Here is an 18,719-nt window from a genome sequence, read left to right on the forward strand (position 1 = left end):
CCTCAGTGTTCACAGGATAATTCAAAATATTTAGATATTAGATTAAATAAATGTTATTTTATTTTTTAAATATGTTCCATGCTTTTTTTAGGTATGTAATATTTTATTTTAATTTATTATTCTCATGCTGCTAGTTTTTAAAGAATACATGTGAATTTGAGTGCATGTGTGTTTGTGTGTGTATGCGTGTGTGTGTGTGTGTATATATATATATATATATATATATATATATATATATATATATATATATATATCATCTTCTTTGTCTTTCGGCTGTTCCCGTTAGGGGTCGCCACAGCAGATCAATCGTTTCCATCTCACCCTGTTCTCTGTATCTTCCTCTGTCACACCAACCACCTGCATGTCCTCCTTCAGCACATCCATAAACCTCCTCTTTGGCCTCCCTCTTCTTCTCCTGCCTGGTGGCTCCATCCTCAGCATCCTTCTCCCTATATACCCTGGGTCCCTCCTCTGCACATGTGCAAGCCATCTCAATCGCGCCTCTTTGACTTTGTCGCCAAACCATCCCACCTGAGCTGTCCCTCTGATATGTTCATTCCTAATCTTGTCCATTCTTGTTATATTACTCCCAAAGAGAATCTCAACATCTTCAGCTCTGCCACCTCCAGCTCTGCCTTCTGTCTTTTTGTTAGTGCCACCGTCTCTAAGCCGTACAACATAGCTGGTCTCACTACTGTCTTGTAAACTTTCCCCTTCACTCTTGCTGATATTCTTTGGTTGCAAATCACTCCTGCCACCTTTCTCCACCCACTCCACCCTGCCTGCACTCTCTTCTTCACCTCTCTACCACACTCTCTATTACTTTGAACTGTTGACCCCAAATATTTAAACTCATCTACTTTCACCACTTCTACTCTTTGTAACTGCACTATTCCACTGGGCTCCCTCTCATTCACACACATGTGCTCAGTCTTGCTTCTACTGACTTTCCATTCCCCTTCTCTCCAAAGCATATCTCTACCTCTCCAGACTAGACTCAACTTGCTCTCTACTCTCACTACAGATCACAATATCATCCATGGGGACTCCTGTCTGATCTCATCCGTCAACCTGTCCATAACCACTGCAAACAAGAAAGGACTCACCGCTGTTACACTATTCTTGTACATGTCCTGCACTACCCTAACATACTTCTCTGCCACTCCAGACTTCCTCATACAATACCACAACTCTTCTCTTGGCACCCTGTCATAAGCTTTTTCTAAGTCCACAAACACACAATGTAACTCTTTCTGGCCTTCTCTGTACTTCTCCAACAGTATTCTCAGAGCAAACATTGCATCTGTAGTGCTCTTTCTCAACATGAAACCATATTGCTGCTCACAGATCTTCCCCTATTTTCTAAGCCTAGCTTCTACTACTCTTTCCCATAACTTCATGCTGTGGCTGATCAACTTTATGCCTCTGTAGTTACTGCAGCTCTGCACATCACCCTTGTTCTTGAAAACAGGAACCAGCACACTTCGTCTCCACTCCTCAGGCATCCTCTCACTTTCCAAGATTTTATTAAACAATCTGGTTAGAAACTCTACTGCCATCTCTCCTAGACATTTCCATGCCTCCACTGGAATGTCATCTGGACCAACTGCCTTTCCACTCTTCATCCTCTTCATACCATCCCTCAATTCTAACTTACTAATCTCTTGTACTTCCTGATTTACTCTCACCACATTATCCAGCCTTTTCTCTCGCTCATTTTCTTTATTCATCAGCTCTTCAAAATATTCCCTCCACCTTCTCAGCACACACTCCTCACTTGTCAGCACATTACCATGTGCATCTTTTACCACCCTAACCTGCTGCACATCCTTTCCAGCTCTGCCCCTTTGTCTGGCCAATCGGTACAAGTCCTTTTCTCCTTCCTTACTATTCACCTTCTTGTACAGCTCGCAATATGCCTTTTCCTTCGCTTTTGCCACTTCTCTTTTTGCCTTACACCGCATCTCCTTGTACTCCCGTCTACTTTCTTCATCTCTACGACTATCCCAAAACGTTTTCGCCAACCTCTTTCTCCTTATGCTTTCCTGGACCTCTTCATTCCACCACCAAGTCTCCTTGTCTTCCTTCCACTGTCCAGATGTCATACCCAGTACTGCCCTAGCTGTCTCCCTCACCACATCTGCAGTACTTTTCCAGTTGTCCAAACTTGCTTCCCCTCCAACCAGTGCTTCTCTCACCTGCTCGCTAAATTTCACACAAGTCTTCCTCCTCCAGCTTCCACCATCTGATCCTTTGTTGAGCTCTCACTCTCTTCTTCTTCTTTACCTCTAAATTCATCCTACAAACAACCATCCTATGCTGTCTAACGACACTCTCTCCTGCCACCACCTTACAGTCTGTGATTTCTTTTAGCTTGCATCTCCTATAAAGAATGTAGTCCACCTGTGTGCACCTTCCTCCACTCTTATATGTTACCCTGTGCTCCTCCCTTTTTACCTCCGCCAAGGAGGTTATGTTTTCGGTCATGTTTGTTTGTTTGTCTGTCTGTCAGCAGGATAACTCAAAATGTTTTGAACGGATTTTGATGAAATTTTGTGGAGTGGTTGGAAATGACAACAGGAACAAGTGATTAAATTTTAATGGTGATCTGGATCACGATCCGGATCCCGATGCTAACGCGTTAGCAGGTCTATGGCATTTTCAATGTTAAAAGTTAGCATTAAGCAGTTGCAGCTGTCATCACGTTCGCGTGCATTTGTTTTCAAATTGTAATATTTCTTACATTTATTTTTGTTTATATAGTAATAATCTAATGATTATTATATACAATTTTAGAGAAAGAGACAAAAAGAAATAGATCACTGTGCCAAGGAGGGAATCTCTTTAGGGTCAGTGACCCTATGGCCTTGTTTAGAGAAGTGTTTCATAAATGTTAAAAAATTCATATATTTGCAGTTTAGTTGAATAATAAATTGAATTTTGTCTCGTATTTGTTTTTGTCTATAAGAACATGCAATATCAATATCAGTGCTCAGATGACAGTAGCTTCTGGGAAAGATGCAAGTTGCAATAAAGTGTGATGCCAAGCGCTAATGATACATGCTATCCAGTCACAGCAGATGAAACTTTTTTACTACTGAGCAAACATCATTGTTAGACTTTTTTAGGTTCAACGATTCCACGGCGTGTGGATGTTATGGCGTCACTGACCCCATGGCCTTGGCGGAGGTTTGCACTCTCTGAGTGCTTCTAGTCTTAAAGTAGGTATTCACCACAGCCATTTCCATCCTTTTTGCAAAATCAACTACCATCTGTCCTTCCCCATTCTTATCCTTGATACCATATCTACCCTTTACTTCCTCATCACCTCTGTTCCCTTCACCAACATGCCCATTGAAGTCTGCTCCTATCACCCCTCTTTCATGCTTGGGCACACTCTCCACCACCTCATCTAACAACACTCCAGAAATCTTCTTTTTCCTTCACCTCACAACCTACCTGTGGGGCATGTGCATTGATGATATTCAACATCACTCCTTCAATTTCCAACTTCACACTCATCACCCTGTCAGATACTCGCTTAACCTCCAATACACTTTTAACATACTCTTCCTTTAAAATGACCCCAACACTATTTCTCTTCCTGTCCTCACCATGGTACAACAACTTGTACCCACTGCCGATGCTCCTGCTCTTACTTCCCTTCCACTTGGTCTCTTGCACACACAATATGTCCACCTTTCTCCTCTCCATCATATCAGCCAGCTCTCTCCCTTTACCAGTCATACTACCAACATTCAAAGTCCCTACTGTCATTTCCACCCTTCTAGTTTTCTTCTTCTCCCGCTGTTTGTGGAAACGTTCTCCTCCTCTTCTTCATCGTCTTCGCCCAGCAGTAGCCCAATTTCCACCGGCACCCTGTTGGGCAACAGCACCGGTGGCGGACGTTGTTAACCCGGGCCGCGACCGATCCAGTATGGAAATTCAATTCTTAGTCTGCATAGTTGGGTTGGCTTGTTTTACGCCGGATGCCCCTCCTGACGCAACTCTCCTCATTTATCCGGGCTTGGGACCGGCACTCAGAATGTACTGGCTGCACATCCCATGTGGCTGAGTTATATATTGAGTGTCCACGTCGTTGCATTGGTCGGGGGGGGTCCTGAATTCTGACCAACCTGCTCCATCCATTAGCAGATTTAATGATGGTCTTGGTCATTGTTAGACTGACATTCACTCTTTGATTGTTGAACTTTTTCAGATTTTCACCAGGTTGTATTCATACATTCATTTTATGACTTCACTGAAATGCACAGATTGTTTTTGCCTTAAAACAGTGTCAGTGTCATTTCTGTGAAAATTCAAGATATTTACAAATTTTCAAAGAAATTTGACCCTGTTTTTGTTCATTTTTTCAAACCAGTTTCCCGACTAAAGATGGCTACAAAAAGGAAGCTTCTGTCTGCTGCAAAGTGAGTACACAATCAACCAACAACAACAACAACAACAATAATAATAATAATAATAATAATAATAAGACTCTCTTCAGTCTGAACTGTAGATGTAACACGTTTGTGTCTTTGGCTGATTTTTGTACTTACAATCTTATTTTTTACTTTTATGAGGACTACAATTAATTTAACAATCATTTAATGTAACAGTGACACCAACTGCCGCACATTTTCATTTGAACATGTTTGGTCTTTGTTGTGTTTGACAGCACACAACATCACCAAACAGAGCAGTCTGAAGACGAGGACATGAGATCAAGCACGTCTGTCTTCTCCCGCTTCAAGGAATCTCCAGCATGTAAGAAATGACCTTTTTTCATGGAAGGCGCACTGACATGGAGATTATGACAAACACAAATCATGGTTGTGTGTTTCCTTCCTTTGTGCAGATGTGGAAGGAGGTAAAATGAGGGATTACCAGATACGAGGGTTGAACTGGCTGATTTCCCTGTTTGAGTCCGGCACCAACGGGATTCTGGCAGATGAGATGGTCAGAACTTCCTCACAATCACAAGTATCACTTCGACATATTGTTGTGTAACTCTGTTGTCTGACAAACAAACTGTGTGTGCTGTGTGACAGGGTTTGGGGAAAACGCTCCAAACAATTTCTCTGCTTGGATACGTGAAAACGTACCGACACATCCCCGGACCACATCTGGTGCTGGTCCCCAAATCAACCCTGAACAACTGGATGGAGGAGTTCAGGAGATGGGTTCCATCCCTCAGCACAGTCTGTGTAATCGGGGAGAAAGACGAGAGGGTAATTTTATGATGATTCTTTATCCAGAATGACAGTTATATATATTTTATTTATAATTTGTGTTTGCTTCAAATGGAATGTTTTTTCCATTTTCAGAGTGCACTGATCAGAGACGTGCTGCTGCCGGGAAAATGGGACGTGTGCATCACGTCTTATGAGATGCTCATCATTGAAAAATCTGCATTCAAAAAATTCAGCTGGCGATACCTCATCATCGATGAAGCACATCGAATTAAAAATGAGAATTCAAAGGTTTGTTCATATATGACCCTTTAAAGTGGAGCAGAACAATGTTTGTTCTTCTTGTTTTCTACAGAACAACTTCATATTTTACAAAATAAATTTAGGAAGCAAAAATGTCTTTGGTTTTTTTCAAAGCTCTCAGAAATTGTGCGAGAGCTGAAAACCACCAACCGTCTGCTGCTGACTGGAACTCCGCTGCAGAATAACCTGCATGAGCTGTGGGCTCTGCTCAACTTCCTGATGCCCAAAGTCTTCAACTCATCAGAGGTGAGAAATGGAACTAAACCACAAGAACAATCTGGATTTGAGCAGAAAGTGTGACAGTAATGCTTGTAATTTGAAGAAAAATGGACTTATACATGATTATGTTACTAATTTATTTTATTTTCTCTCCCAAAGGACTTTGACACCTGGTTCAACACAAACAGCCTCGGTGACGATCAGAAGCTGGTTGAACGTCTTCATGTTGTATGTATTGAATGTGAACCAGTCTCATACTTTGGAGATGTGTTTATTATCTGGCCAGTATGACCTTTGACCTGTTTGTCTGTAGATGCTCCATCCTTACCTGCTGCGTCGTATCAAAGCCGACGTGGAGAAGAGTCTCGTCCCAAAAAAGGAGATCCAGATTCACGTGGGTCTGAGTAAGATGCAGCGAGAGTGGTGAGTTTTCTCACTTCAGCTTTGCTTTGCACAAACTGACATTAATTTGTTTCCGAGTTCAACATAATATTATGTCACAACCCTTCAGGTACACCAGGATTCTGACGAGGAACGTCGAAATTCTGAATTCAGCTGGAAACATGGACAAGATGCAGCTGCTGAACATCCTCATGCAGCTGAGGAAATGCTGTAACCACCCGTACCTGTTTGAGGGTGCTGAGCCGGGCCCCCCCTACAGCACCGACCTCCACCTGGTGGAGAACAGCGGCAAGATGGTCGTGCTGGACAAGCTGCTGCCCAAACTCAAAGAGCAGGGTGTGTGGATGACCTTCTTTCAGGGCTGGTATACATTTTTTGTACATTTCATTCTCAACCATGACTTTGTTCCGTATTTTCCAGGTTCCCGTGTGCTTATCTTCTGCCAGATGACCAGGATGCTGGACATCCTGGAAGACTATTGCATGTGGAGGAACTATAGTTACTGTCGTCTGGATGGACAGACGCCACACGTGGAGAGACAGGTGTGATATTGACATGATTTCCATTTACAATGTGAGTTTAGTAAATAGGAATTTCATTTTCAAACATCATTGTGTGTTTTCAGAGGTCCATCAATTCTTACAATGAGCCCGGCAGCAGTCATTTTATCTTCATGCTGAGCACCAAGGCTGGTGGGCTTGGGATCAACCTGGTGACAGCTGACGTCGTCATCCTGTACGACTCAGACTGGAACCCTCAAACTGACCTTCAGGCCATGGTTAGTATTCTGAGCTGATGATTCCTTATTCAGCTGTAAGTGGTTACAGGTTCTGATTAAATGAGTGGGTGGGTTTTGTAACAGCAGTCTTCAACAGAGAACTTGACCAATCACACGTTTTTATTTCAGGACCGTGCTCACAGGATCGGTCAGAAGAAACAGGTGAGGGTGTTTCGATTCGTTACGGCCAACACGGTGGAAGAGAGGATCATGGAAAAATCAGAGATGAAACTGCGCCTGGACTCCATCGTCATCCAGCAAGGTACATCATGTCTCAAGATAAAATCTACATAGCTGCTGTTCACACTGTATGTATGTGGGTTTAGATGGACGTGTCAGCAGAGACGTCCTGCACATTCACAGTTAGTCTTCTCCTGAGACTCTTGTAGATACTTCATCTCCAGTGCACTTTGTCTCTGAAGAACAGAACCTTGCTACGATGGGGTGTTGAGAGAGTAGAACACATGACTAACTTTTACTTGTTCTTACTTTAATTACAGGAAGACTTGCAAACCAGAGCTCCAACCAGCTTGGAAAACATGAGATGCTGTCCATCATCCGTCACGGTGCCTCTCATGTTTTTGCTTCTGCAGAGAGCGAGATCACAGATGATGATATCGATGTGATCCTGGAGAGGGGTGAAAGAAAGGTGAGTTCAGTATGAATCATCGGAAAAAATAAACAATAACTGTCTGTGATGATTTGGACGTAACCGCACCATCACCAGAATTTGTTTAAATTATGCACAGTATCTTTAAATGTAGACGTTACCCTGCTTATTCATGAAATTTACTCAAAGGTTGTCCAGTTCAGTAAATTGCACATTGTATTGTCATGAAATCTACACAAAATGAAACAACAATAATAGTTACTGAAAGAACTATGATCTAAAATGAACATATCACATCCTTTACTCACTATATTGGCATAAATTTTGTTCTGCATTTTTCTGAAGTATTCACCATGAACCTCATTGTCCTTAATCTGTACTAGACTCTGGAGATGAAGGAGAGGCTTTCTGCTTTGGGTGAGAGTTCTCTGAGGAACTTCAACCTGGACACAGAGACCGGCAAGGAAGCGGTAAAAACATCAGCCAGCGTCAGTATTCTGCTCTTAACTGTCTCAGTCCAGAACATGAAGGTTTCAGGGTTTTTTTTTTTCTTTTCATTCAGGTCTTGACCAACTGGATCGTGCTTCCAAAGCGAGAGAGGAAACCACTTTTGAGCCAACAACCAGATGTGCAAATCTGTGAGCCCAAAGCCCCAAAGGTAAGAACAGATGACTTTACAAACACTGTTAGAATACAAGATGTTTCTGCAGCAATATGAAAGCTTATAGAGCCATTATGCTTGATAGTTTGGAATCCTGTTTATGGTGTAATCTCTTTCTGACTCCATTTCCAGCCTCCTCGTCCTCCCAAGCAGCCAAAAATCCAGGACTTCCAGTTCTATCCTCCACATCTGTCTGAGCTTCTGGAAAAGGAGCTGAACTTTTATAAGAAGACCATTGGCCAAAAGGTACAGAGATGAATGTTGTCAGTTCAGAGTAGGTTTGATACCAAATCTCGGTTGATGAATGTGCTTAGAAGCGTGGCTAAGTCAGTCTGTGGTCATCTCTCTTCAGGTTCCTCATCAGCCTGATGTTCCCAGCTCAGACCAGGTCCAGAAAGAGCAACAGGCTAAGATTGACCAGGCTGAGGCTCTCACAGAGGAAGAACAGGAGCTGAAGAGGAAACTTCTTCAACAGGTACTGACTGTACTTCCTCACTACAATACATTTTGACTAATATGATCCAATCTGACTGGAAGGATGAACAAAAAATGTGTTTCATGTCAGGGATTTGGTGACTGGAAGAGGCGACACTTCAACCAGTTCATCAAAGCCATTGAGAAATGGGGCAGAGACAAAGTTGACAACATCGTCAAAGAGGTTGAGGGAAAAACTCCGGAGGAAGTCATGGAATATTGTGGTAAATGACTCACTTCATCTTTCATCTACAGAAACAACCCAAAGAAAACTTTTTGAGTAGGTTGATGTATTGTGTCTTTATGTTTGTGTGTGTTCCTCCAGCTGTCTTCTGGGAGTGCTGCACCACACTCAAGCACTTTGACAGGATCATGACCCGGATCGAGAAAGCCGAGGCCATGATGAAGAGAAGGCTGACAATGAATGAAGAAGAGACCATGAAGGTAGCTGAGATGTTCCTCTGAATATTCATCACATGATCTGCTTGTCTGGATGATTGAATGTTTTATCTGTTCTTCCTGAGATCAGTCACTATCAGGATCCTTTGATTCTCTTACTCGTGTCCTATTTTGTTCTCTGCGTTACATTGGAAAAATGTTGTGAGTCCAGAGTCTTCTGTCAGTTCACTACATTAAGTATTCCTTCATTATTTTCATTTTTCTAGGCTCAGAAACGGAAATTTGAGCCAGATTTTATCACAGAGCAGGAGACAGAAACTCCTGTGAAAAAGAGACGCTGCTCTGACACTGATTCAGTAAGTCTGTGATCTTAAAGGACGCAGTGCTGATTATTCTGTCACACTGAGTTTTTTAATGATTTCACTCCATGTTGAGTTTTGACTGTGAGCCCCAACATGAGTTCAGTAAGTCCAGAATCCAGCTCATGTTACTGGAATCAGTGCTGATAATTCCATCACAGTGAACCTTTTCTGATTTCACAGCTTCTTACGTCTGGTGTGTCTTATTTCTTTGATTTTACTGCTTTCTAGGCTCAAAAAAGGAAGTCTGTGGACAGTTCAGAGACGTGTCGATGTCAGAAGAGAAGGAAGACGCTCGACACCCCCACAGAGTAGGATATGACTGTGTGCTGGCCCTTCCCAGTAACGTGACAGCTTTGTTGTGATCATCAAAAAATATTTAATTGATTTGTAGAGCTTCTGTTTACAGAATAAATGTATTTTTTTTATAAACTTCAGATGTGTGTAATGTGCATAAATGAAAAGCTGCATACATTTATATTGTCAAACATTTCCATGAATTAAAAGCTGAAGCAAGTTTTCATGGGACAAAAACAAAAGTAGAAGTCAGAATATCTTGACATAATGTGTACCTTATTTATTCTGTCATAAACCTCACAAAAATGATTTCTGATTGCACATATGCAAAACTATTGACATTTGTCTCTCCACAGACAGTGTTAGCTGAGACATTTGTGTTGGCTTGATCTTTAAAAACTTTGAATTTTGTAATGACATCAATAAATAATTAAGTAAAATAATAAGAATAAGAATAAAATACAACTCAGGTTTCTTTATGCTAAAATTTCTAAAAATTTGCCCTTAAAACTCAGTGAAAACTAATCTGCAATAAATGAAAATAGCATAAATGAAATAAAAATATAAACGTAAAAGCTCAGACAATCATGTTTCTTCAAAACATAAAATTTCAGCAACAGTTTGCCAGAAGGCACATGGGAGATACGAGTCTACATCGGACCTGTGTTACTGTATGAAAACGGCACCCCGCTGTGAAGCTGTCAGTAAGAGAGAATTCAGAAAAGAACATTTGGTGAACATTTCATTTTTACACCGGTGTTATTATCTCGGCATTTTTCTCAGTGCATTACACAGGGTGGACCATAGAGGGCAGTAGAGCGTTGATCTAAAGATGTTCCAGGTTTTAAATGCACAAATAACTACAATTCCTTTGTTACAACTAGCAGTTTATTGAAAAACTAAATCCTTACTCCACAAAGTGCATTCACGAGTATTTTTCTCTGTTTAAACTGACCCAAAATTAAACCCAAAATCAAGCAGGAGAGACAAAATAATATGTGGTGACAGTTACATATTGTGAGTTCAACTTCTGTATTTTACTGTAGTTCTGCTTTGAAATAATGATTGTGTTTTTTAAAGTGAGAATAAACATGAAAATGTTCTTTATGTCATGATCAAATGAATCCTCAACACAAGAACACCTTTAATTTCATTGTCATTTCTAAAATGGACAAAATGTCAAGAGCAAACATCTGGAAAGTAACTTTAAATGCTGGTTAAGTATTTCTTGATATACTTTGGATCATTAGCAGAAGAGTTTTTTTTTTCTGATTAACTGTTCAGGAAGTTCAGGTCTCTTACATCAAAATTTCACCCAAAAATGCTCATGATATTGTGGCATTGTTTTTGTACTTTGATTTATTTAATTAATGTATCACTCTCTGTATTTTTTATTTTTATTTTTTTCAAATTATGTGACTGAGAACACGTGTTATTCTGCGTCAGTGTCTTTGTTTGTGTCCTCGGTTTGAATCAAATACAGTTTTTCCTACGCAGACACATTCTGGAGCTGACCTCCAATGACCTACAGGGGTCATTGAAGAATTACACAGAGGTCAAAATTTAAAACTACTCCAATTATATTGAAAAGTAAACCATATTATTTGTCTGATCATAACCATTCTAAAACAGTATTGTTTGGACTGTCTATGACTGAATATTAGTTATGCAGTAAAAGCAGCAAAAATTATGACAAAGGTCAATTTAAGTTTGTACAGGGTCAAAAGTTAAAATTGCCCCAATTTTGGTAAATAGTGATGCAAATTACTTGTTTAGCTAATAGAAATAATAAATGGAATAGTTTGGACTGTGTTGAATGTTTGGTCTCCAAAGTAAAGGTCAAAAAAGGTTGACATCCATTGGGTTCTATGACATGTGACATATGTTACCCTGTAACATGACAACTAAGCATGACACATGGTGCAAACTATTAGTTTTTAAAACTCTATTAACTAAACTGACAGCATGCATGTGTCTGTTTTAGCCTGGGTTTAACAGGCTGCCTGAATGTGCAGCTGTATTTCTTCCACTCGCACTTTTCACTGTTACTGCATCAAAGGCAGACACGTGTGAGTGTGCACCAAGCGGCCTCTCTTGCGGAGCATGAGGCTGTTTTTAACAGGCTGTCTTCATTGCTGAACAACGTGCACACATCTGCAGCCGCTCCACTCACAGCGTGACTTTACTCTGACTGCACTGAAATTAAAGCAGTTATCCCTTTTAAAACAAGACATCATGACACAAAATCACACCATTACCAAAAGATTTTCTCCTTTGATTTGCATCTTTAAAAAAATCTGGAATTCCAGTCCAGTATACACTTTCTAAGAAGACAGACTTTTTTTTGTGCTGCAGCTATCAACATGTAAGTTGCCCCTGAGGTCAAGGGATGCAACTTAAAGTTGATATATTGACTGTCAACCCCTAAACCCACACTAAAAACTAAAACACTATTTAAGTGTAGGTTTTGTGATGAAAACAGTGACATTCATTTCTATAGAGCTTTGTAGTAATTCTGTAGAATATGATGCTGAATTTATGCCTAATGATACAGTGAGATTGTTGAGAACAATATAATTGGTGAAGAACAGTAAGACATAAATGCGAGATGTGTTCACATTCACGTACAGGAGAGGCACATTTTAAATAAGCAACATAATGTGGAACCTGTAGGTATGAGACACTTTAGTTTAATTGTTCATCACATACTGAGACAGCGTACGAATAATGAGCAGGATATTCTTCATGACCATGTTGAAATGAAAACAATGGAGCAAGATGACAATGGTTTGCCTCAAGTGGAGAACATTGTCCCTGGTGCCAATACTAACAGCAATGAAGACAATGCTGTTGATGAAGAAGCACGGCCTTGTTCCTCCCATCAAAGGGCAAGAGATGAAGAAGATGAGGATGAAAAAAGCCAAACTTTTCAGACATGGCAGTGAAGTTGCTACCAGCAACAAAGAAGTAATTGATGATGTTCTGCCTGGACACCTCCAAAAGAGGGCAACAGATGAAGATGATAAGGGTGAAAGGAAAGCCAAACATTTCAGACAGTGCAGAGAAGTTTCCGACAGGAACAGTGATGTTGTTAATGAAGAGGTACTGTCTGGTCCGTCACGAAAAAGGGTAAAAGATGAAGAGAATGAGGATGAAATTAACTTCAGTCACTTCAGATAGTGCAATGAGACTGCTGACAGCAACAATGGTGATGATAAGAATGCAGAACCCGACCCCTGCCAAAAGAGGTCAAGAGATGAAGAAGATAACCGTGAGAGAAAAGCCAAACATATCAGACAGCACAGTGAGGCTGCTGACAGCATCAGTGATGCCATTGATGAAGCTTTACTGCCTGGTTTCTCCCAGAAAAGGTCAAGAGATAAAGAGGTTACTGCCTGGACCATCCCTGAAGAGGTCAAGAGATGAAGATAAGGGTGAAAGAAAAACCAAACATTTCAAACAGTGCAATGAGACGGCTGACAGCAACAATGGGGATGAAGATTAGGGCCCCTTCACACATAGTACGAATAAGTACAAATCAGGGCGAATCATGGCGGAACAGCTCATGGAAGCACTTAAAGAAATTTCATCGCCAGCTCAAAGGTGATCGTCTGCTGACTGTTGTCATGCTCACAAATGACCGCACATTTTCTAAGTGCCAAGTGAGCGGTGTTAGATGTTCATGTGTGTCAGCTGGAATTTGGCCATCACCTGCCGCGAGAGGGTTCAATGGGCTCTCACAGCGCACACTCTGACTTTCAGCTGCTGCTGTGCGCAAATAGTTGTAGCAACAGGTGTACGAGGCGTTGGAGGCAGCTACGATTTCACATGTACTGCATACGATTCATGCGCAATTCATGTGTAATTCGACCACATTCGTACATGTGTGAAGGGGCCCTAAGGATGCAGTACGCGGCATCTCGGGAAAGAGGTCAAGAGATGACGATAATGAGGTTGAAAAGAAACTCAAATAGTCAGTGTAATGAAATTACTGACATTATTGAACTGTTAATTTATAGACCGTTATAAAGACAGTTACCTAATACAAATACATCTACTTTAAATAACAGTTTGGTTAGTGGCTAAGCTAGTTGTGTTATCCTGAGCTAACTATAGCAGGGAAAGAGTGACAAATGAGTTCAGTGTGTACAAGCTAATAATATTTAGCTTTTTACCGGGTAATATCAGAATGTTACCCAGTTCATAACTTTATATTAAGAGTTTTACATTACAGTTTTACAAGCAAAAATCCAAAAAGTATGCTGAATGTTCCTGTAGGACCTGTTGGGATCTCAGCTTTCACTTAATCTAAGGGATCTGAGACAGCGGGACAAGTTTAAGCTCCAACCTTACAATCAGAAGGTTGTGTTGCGAAACTGACAGTGTCGTGTGTGTGTGTAGCTCTCAGAATTCCAGAAAATCAAGTGAAGCGAGAGTCACCTTGAGCAGATTGACCCAAATTGTATCAGTCAAATAAACATAATCTTCCTGGGAAAGACAAGACAAACTTCATGGATAGTCCCTGTGAGGTGACTAATCAGTCAGATGCAGTCATTACAGGAGGAAAAACCTTGGAAAGGTTTTACAAAATCATAATTTGTTTTTCTTTAGAATGAGAAAGCGGCTATGAGGAAGCAACTGTATTTTCTGTTTTGTCCTCAGATCAAAACAAAAATCCGCACAACCTGAATGCTCCTGTGCAAAAAGCTTTATTGGGTACAAATAATCTTGTGGTTATCTTAACTTGAACACTAAAATACAAACATCAAGTATAAACCATCATATAGTATTACAGTGTTATATGGATATAAATCATGCATAAGTACCTTTTGAAGTGATGCAGTGAGTACCACAGCCAAAAATACCTACAATGATAAACCACAATTATAAAAATATATATGCAAATATAAATAAATACATATATCCATGTATAAAGACAAATACATAAATAAATAAATAAACATGTTATGTGCTGACGCGGGTCAGAGAACCGAACCAGCATCTGACAAGGGCCCAGCGCTAAATAACCAGAAAGCGGTTCCAAAAACAAAACAAATTTATTTCCCTCCTGTGCAATAATTTGTGTACAACATAAATGTTCGGTTGTCTGGCGAGGTGAAGGACGGCGCGCTCTCCAGCGCCCAAATGGATCAAAGCCCGGCGCTTCTGGACTCAGATTCACCGCCGAACACCCCCCAGGTGGATATGACAAACTGACTCTGTGAAGGACGGAAAAGGTGAGGTAAGTCAACAGAGCTACAATAAATATCCTTCAAAGGCACACACTATCAGCAACACATTCAGGTCTGAATTAACACTTTATGTAAATGAGCAGCTTCTCACAACAGGTGGAGGATCATCAATCCGTACGCCACGACAGTGAGGAGCAAACTGCACAGTTCTCATCAATGTTCAAATATACTGCGTAACAAAATACCAAATTACTGTTAACACTTATTCAGACAATCATCACCTCTGATGTGTGCTGATAGCATGTGTCCCTCACCCGTCCTCCTTCACAGGCACGATGTGTCAAACCCTGGCGCGGTCCTCAGCGTCTCACAAACGAACGTCACAAGGTCGAGTTCCCGGCAATTCTGCTCAAATCACTCATGGCTTAAATGCAGAACGCCATCTCATTATCTGCTTCAGCTGAAAGTCTTTAAGTTTGCACGTGAGCATCATCCACAGGTGCTGCAAATCGTTAGGCCTGCACGTGAACATCCTCCGCAGGTGCAGCCAATAGTTCTGATGAAGGTGAAGGACTCTTCCGCCAGCACCTTCTCCACAGAAAAAAACAGTTTGCATACCACCTTGAGAGCAAAGAAAAGAAAACAACACCAAAATGTCCAGCCAAACCCCCCAACACACAACAAAACATATAGACATGCTGCAAGATCAAATTCGAAACGTCACTATTATTTGTTCCTAATAAAGCTTTTCCACGGGAGCGTTCAGGTTGTGCGGATTTTTTGGTTTTGATCTGTCTTTTTTGATCCAGCACACCTTTTTTTATACATCGTGGATGTGCATGTCTTTTCTGGTATCCTGTTTTGTCCTCAGGACATTTCCCATCTTATCCAAATAATGTCTTCACTTTGAATTGCGTTTACTTCAAAAGCTGGAAGATTAGGGTTTCAGGGTTGAGCATAATACAAACGTAGTCCATCTGCAGCATCCAACCTGAGATCCTCCATGCGGTCTGAAGCACTGTTCTTCTTGAATTGCAAACGTCTGTTTCAATCTGGGAGATGGGTCTCATCCCTACAGACTGGAAGAAAGGAGTTGTTGTCCCAGTCGGGAAAGGATTATCACATGAACTATAACAATAGGGGTAACTATACAGCTCTCTGTGCCAGGGAAGGTGCTTGCAAGGATATTCACATTTCTACCAGAATGACTCAGAATGCAAGTTGAAGTTAATAATTTTAATGGACAAAATAATGCACAGAAAGTTATAGTCCATGGTGAATTAGATTTGGTGCAGATCCCCATCATGGCAGAGAGTAGATTTGAAGTGATCACAAATCCTGCCAGATATCCTGAGAGTTCATGGGATCTCCAAAAACGTATTGGACATTATCGCCGGCCGATGTCTAGATACTGTGAGTGCTGTATGGAGTGGAGGCAGAGACTCTGAGTTTTCCCATTAAAAATAGGTATTCATCAGGGATGTGTTCTGGCTTCTACACTTTTCCATGCTTGCATGGACTTTGTGTTTGGTAGGGTTGTGGAAACCAGTGACTTAGGAGTTTTTGTTAGTGAGAAGAGGTTTACTTACCTTGACTTTGCAGAAGATGCTGTGATCTTTGTAGAATCAATGGTGGCCTCTGAATGCAGCACTTGAGAAGCTGAGTGAGGAAGGGTAACCATCCTAGATATAGATTAAGATCCACTCTTTTAATGACTTCTTGGACTCAACATAAGTATATCTACATGTAGTAAAAGCATTGAGTTTGCAGAGATATTCACTTATTTTTGCAGAGACATTCATGTCTCTGGGTCTTTTGGCCTTTGTGATCCAGAGACACCTAGGAAGAGCTTATGGGATTATTAGGTTGCTGGACAGTGGTGTTTGATTATGCCAATATCTTTACAGGAAAATGAACATCCAAGTATTTAAGTTCCTGGTGTTACCTGCCTGTATGCTTGTAAGACTTGGACTCTAAACAGTGACATAAGGTGGTTGTCTTTGATACCAGGTCTCTTCCAAGGATCATTAGGTACCACTGGAACAAATTTGTGTCAAATGAGTGGTTATTTAGAGAGACACACTTGAGCAGCTCACGGGTGCCTGAGTGTTGAGGACCCCAGTGGCTGGAGAAGGCCAAGGGGACTCCAAAGCTTCACCTGGCTGTGGCAGATAGATTGCTATTTTAGAGATGTGGGAACGGGCCGATCTTCTGCCTGGGTGGTTACCATCCAGGATCCAAGGCGATTTTCAATGGTGTTGTGGATGTGGCCAAGCACGGCAGTAGGACATGCTCCCATACTTGACTTGACTTCATTTGAGTAGTCGAAGTCCAGAATCTGATTAATTGCCTCACTCTGAGATCCACTGAGAAGTGATTTCACTGGGGTCAAAGGTCAACCCAAGAGATTCTGGTCAGGTTTAGTTGGTGCAAATAATAATTTAAGATCAAACGTGTTGAGAAGGTGTCGTGACACAGACCCACAACAGGGGGCGTTAGTGAACGGACAATGGATAAGCCAAAAAGTAACTATTTAATGTTGTGAATCGCACAACGAAGTACAGACAATAACAATATTGTGGAATGTCAATTATACACAAGGTGACGTGTGGGCAGGCTCGAAGATAGAAGACGTCTGGCGAGAGAAGAGCCGGATCCCACACAGCTTCCACCACCAACGGATCTGAAGAACACCGGAGCCGCCAAGCCCTGCGCCCCAGGTGGCCACTGTCTTCAGCAGTCAGACCCGGTACTGCTGGCAGAGAACAGAAACAGTATTGATGAGTGTGAGTTCGCACACTCAGTAATCCCACAGTCTGTGTTCTTTTGGGAGGGAGCACCTCCACCTCCAATCACACACTCATGCAGCTCCTGTCTAATCACTTATCTGGTTGGGGTGTGAAGCAAAGCCGTCGCTGATCACACCAAACGCCAATCCCACAGATAAGGAAAACACCACAGGAAAACGGCTGCAAAGAAGTTCAGATTATTACTCAATGTTTTAAGTCAGCAGAGAAAATTACCTGAATGGTAGCTGATTTCTCGGCGGGGAGGTGGAGTTGCAGTCCGGCTTTTATGGAGGATGACGTGGATGAGTGACAGCTGGTGTGTTGGGAAAGTGTAGGAACACGGACCCACAACAGGGGGCGCAAATGAACGGACAATGGAATAGGTCAAATAACAACACTTTACTGTTGCGAACGTGCACAACAAACACAACAAATTACAACAATGGACAAAGTTCAATTCACAAAGGTGTCGTGTGGGCAGGCTCGAAGATAGGAGACGCCTCTCCAAAGTAGAACCGGAACCACACGGTTTCCTCCGCCACAGGACCCCGGGAATACTGGAGCCGCCAAGTTCCGAACTCCCAGGTGGCCACTGCCTCCGCGTGTCGGACCTGGTACTGCTGGCAGGAACAAGAACACAATTAACGTGGGCGCGTTTGCACCCAGCAACCTGTACGGCAGGGAAGCTACCTCCACCTCTCGTTGGAGAAAAAAAGTCTGCAATCACTCACAAAAATCACAAAGGTTACTGTCAAGCAGTCAGCTGAGATTATTACCTTCCAGGTAGAACGATATCTCGGCGATGAGGTGGAGATGCCGTCCTGCTGATATACCCCAGTGATAATTGCCGTCAGCTGTCTCAGGTGATGGGTGACAGCTGTTACCGAGGCTGCTCCTGTGGGGCGGCGGCGCCCTCTGGTGGTGGTGGGCCAGCAGTACCTCCTCTTCAGCGGCCCACACAACATGGTGTTGATGATGTGACAGCTGTCACTCCACTAGTTTCGGTGCCCTCTCGTGCTTGAAGCCCGCACTCCAAGCAGGGCG

At 41.9% G+C, this 18,719-nt stretch overlaps 1 protein-coding gene across 1 annotated transcript; it reads left to right on the forward strand.

The window, feature by feature from the left end:
• Nucleotides 1-4,395: 4,395 nt before the first annotated feature.
• LOC117525854 (SWI/SNF-related matrix-associated actin-dependent regulator of chromatin subfamily A member 5-like) lies at nucleotides 4,396-9,712 on the forward strand. Its single transcript, XM_034187781.1, has 21 exons — nucleotides 4,396-4,430; nucleotides 4,679-4,767; nucleotides 4,859-4,959; nucleotides 5,052-5,231; nucleotides 5,328-5,483; nucleotides 5,610-5,741; nucleotides 5,874-5,942; nucleotides 6,028-6,137; nucleotides 6,226-6,452; nucleotides 6,537-6,658; nucleotides 6,742-6,894; nucleotides 7,024-7,156; nucleotides 7,395-7,543; nucleotides 7,888-7,992; nucleotides 8,067-8,162; nucleotides 8,298-8,411; nucleotides 8,518-8,640; nucleotides 8,731-8,863; nucleotides 8,965-9,083; nucleotides 9,305-9,394; nucleotides 9,629-9,712. Exons 1-21 carry the CDS (start codon nucleotides 4,396-4,398, stop codon nucleotides 9,710-9,712), a joined length of 2,520 nt encoding a protein of 839 aa, XP_034043672.1.
• The last annotated feature ends 9,007 nt before the right edge of the window (nucleotides 9,713-18,719 follow it).

Source organism: Thalassophryne amazonica, chromosome 15 (assembly GCF_902500255.1).
Source record: "Thalassophryne amazonica chromosome 15, fThaAma1.1, whole genome shotgun sequence".
NCBI lineage: Eukaryota > Metazoa > Chordata > Actinopteri > Batrachoidiformes > Batrachoididae > Thalassophryne > Thalassophryne amazonica.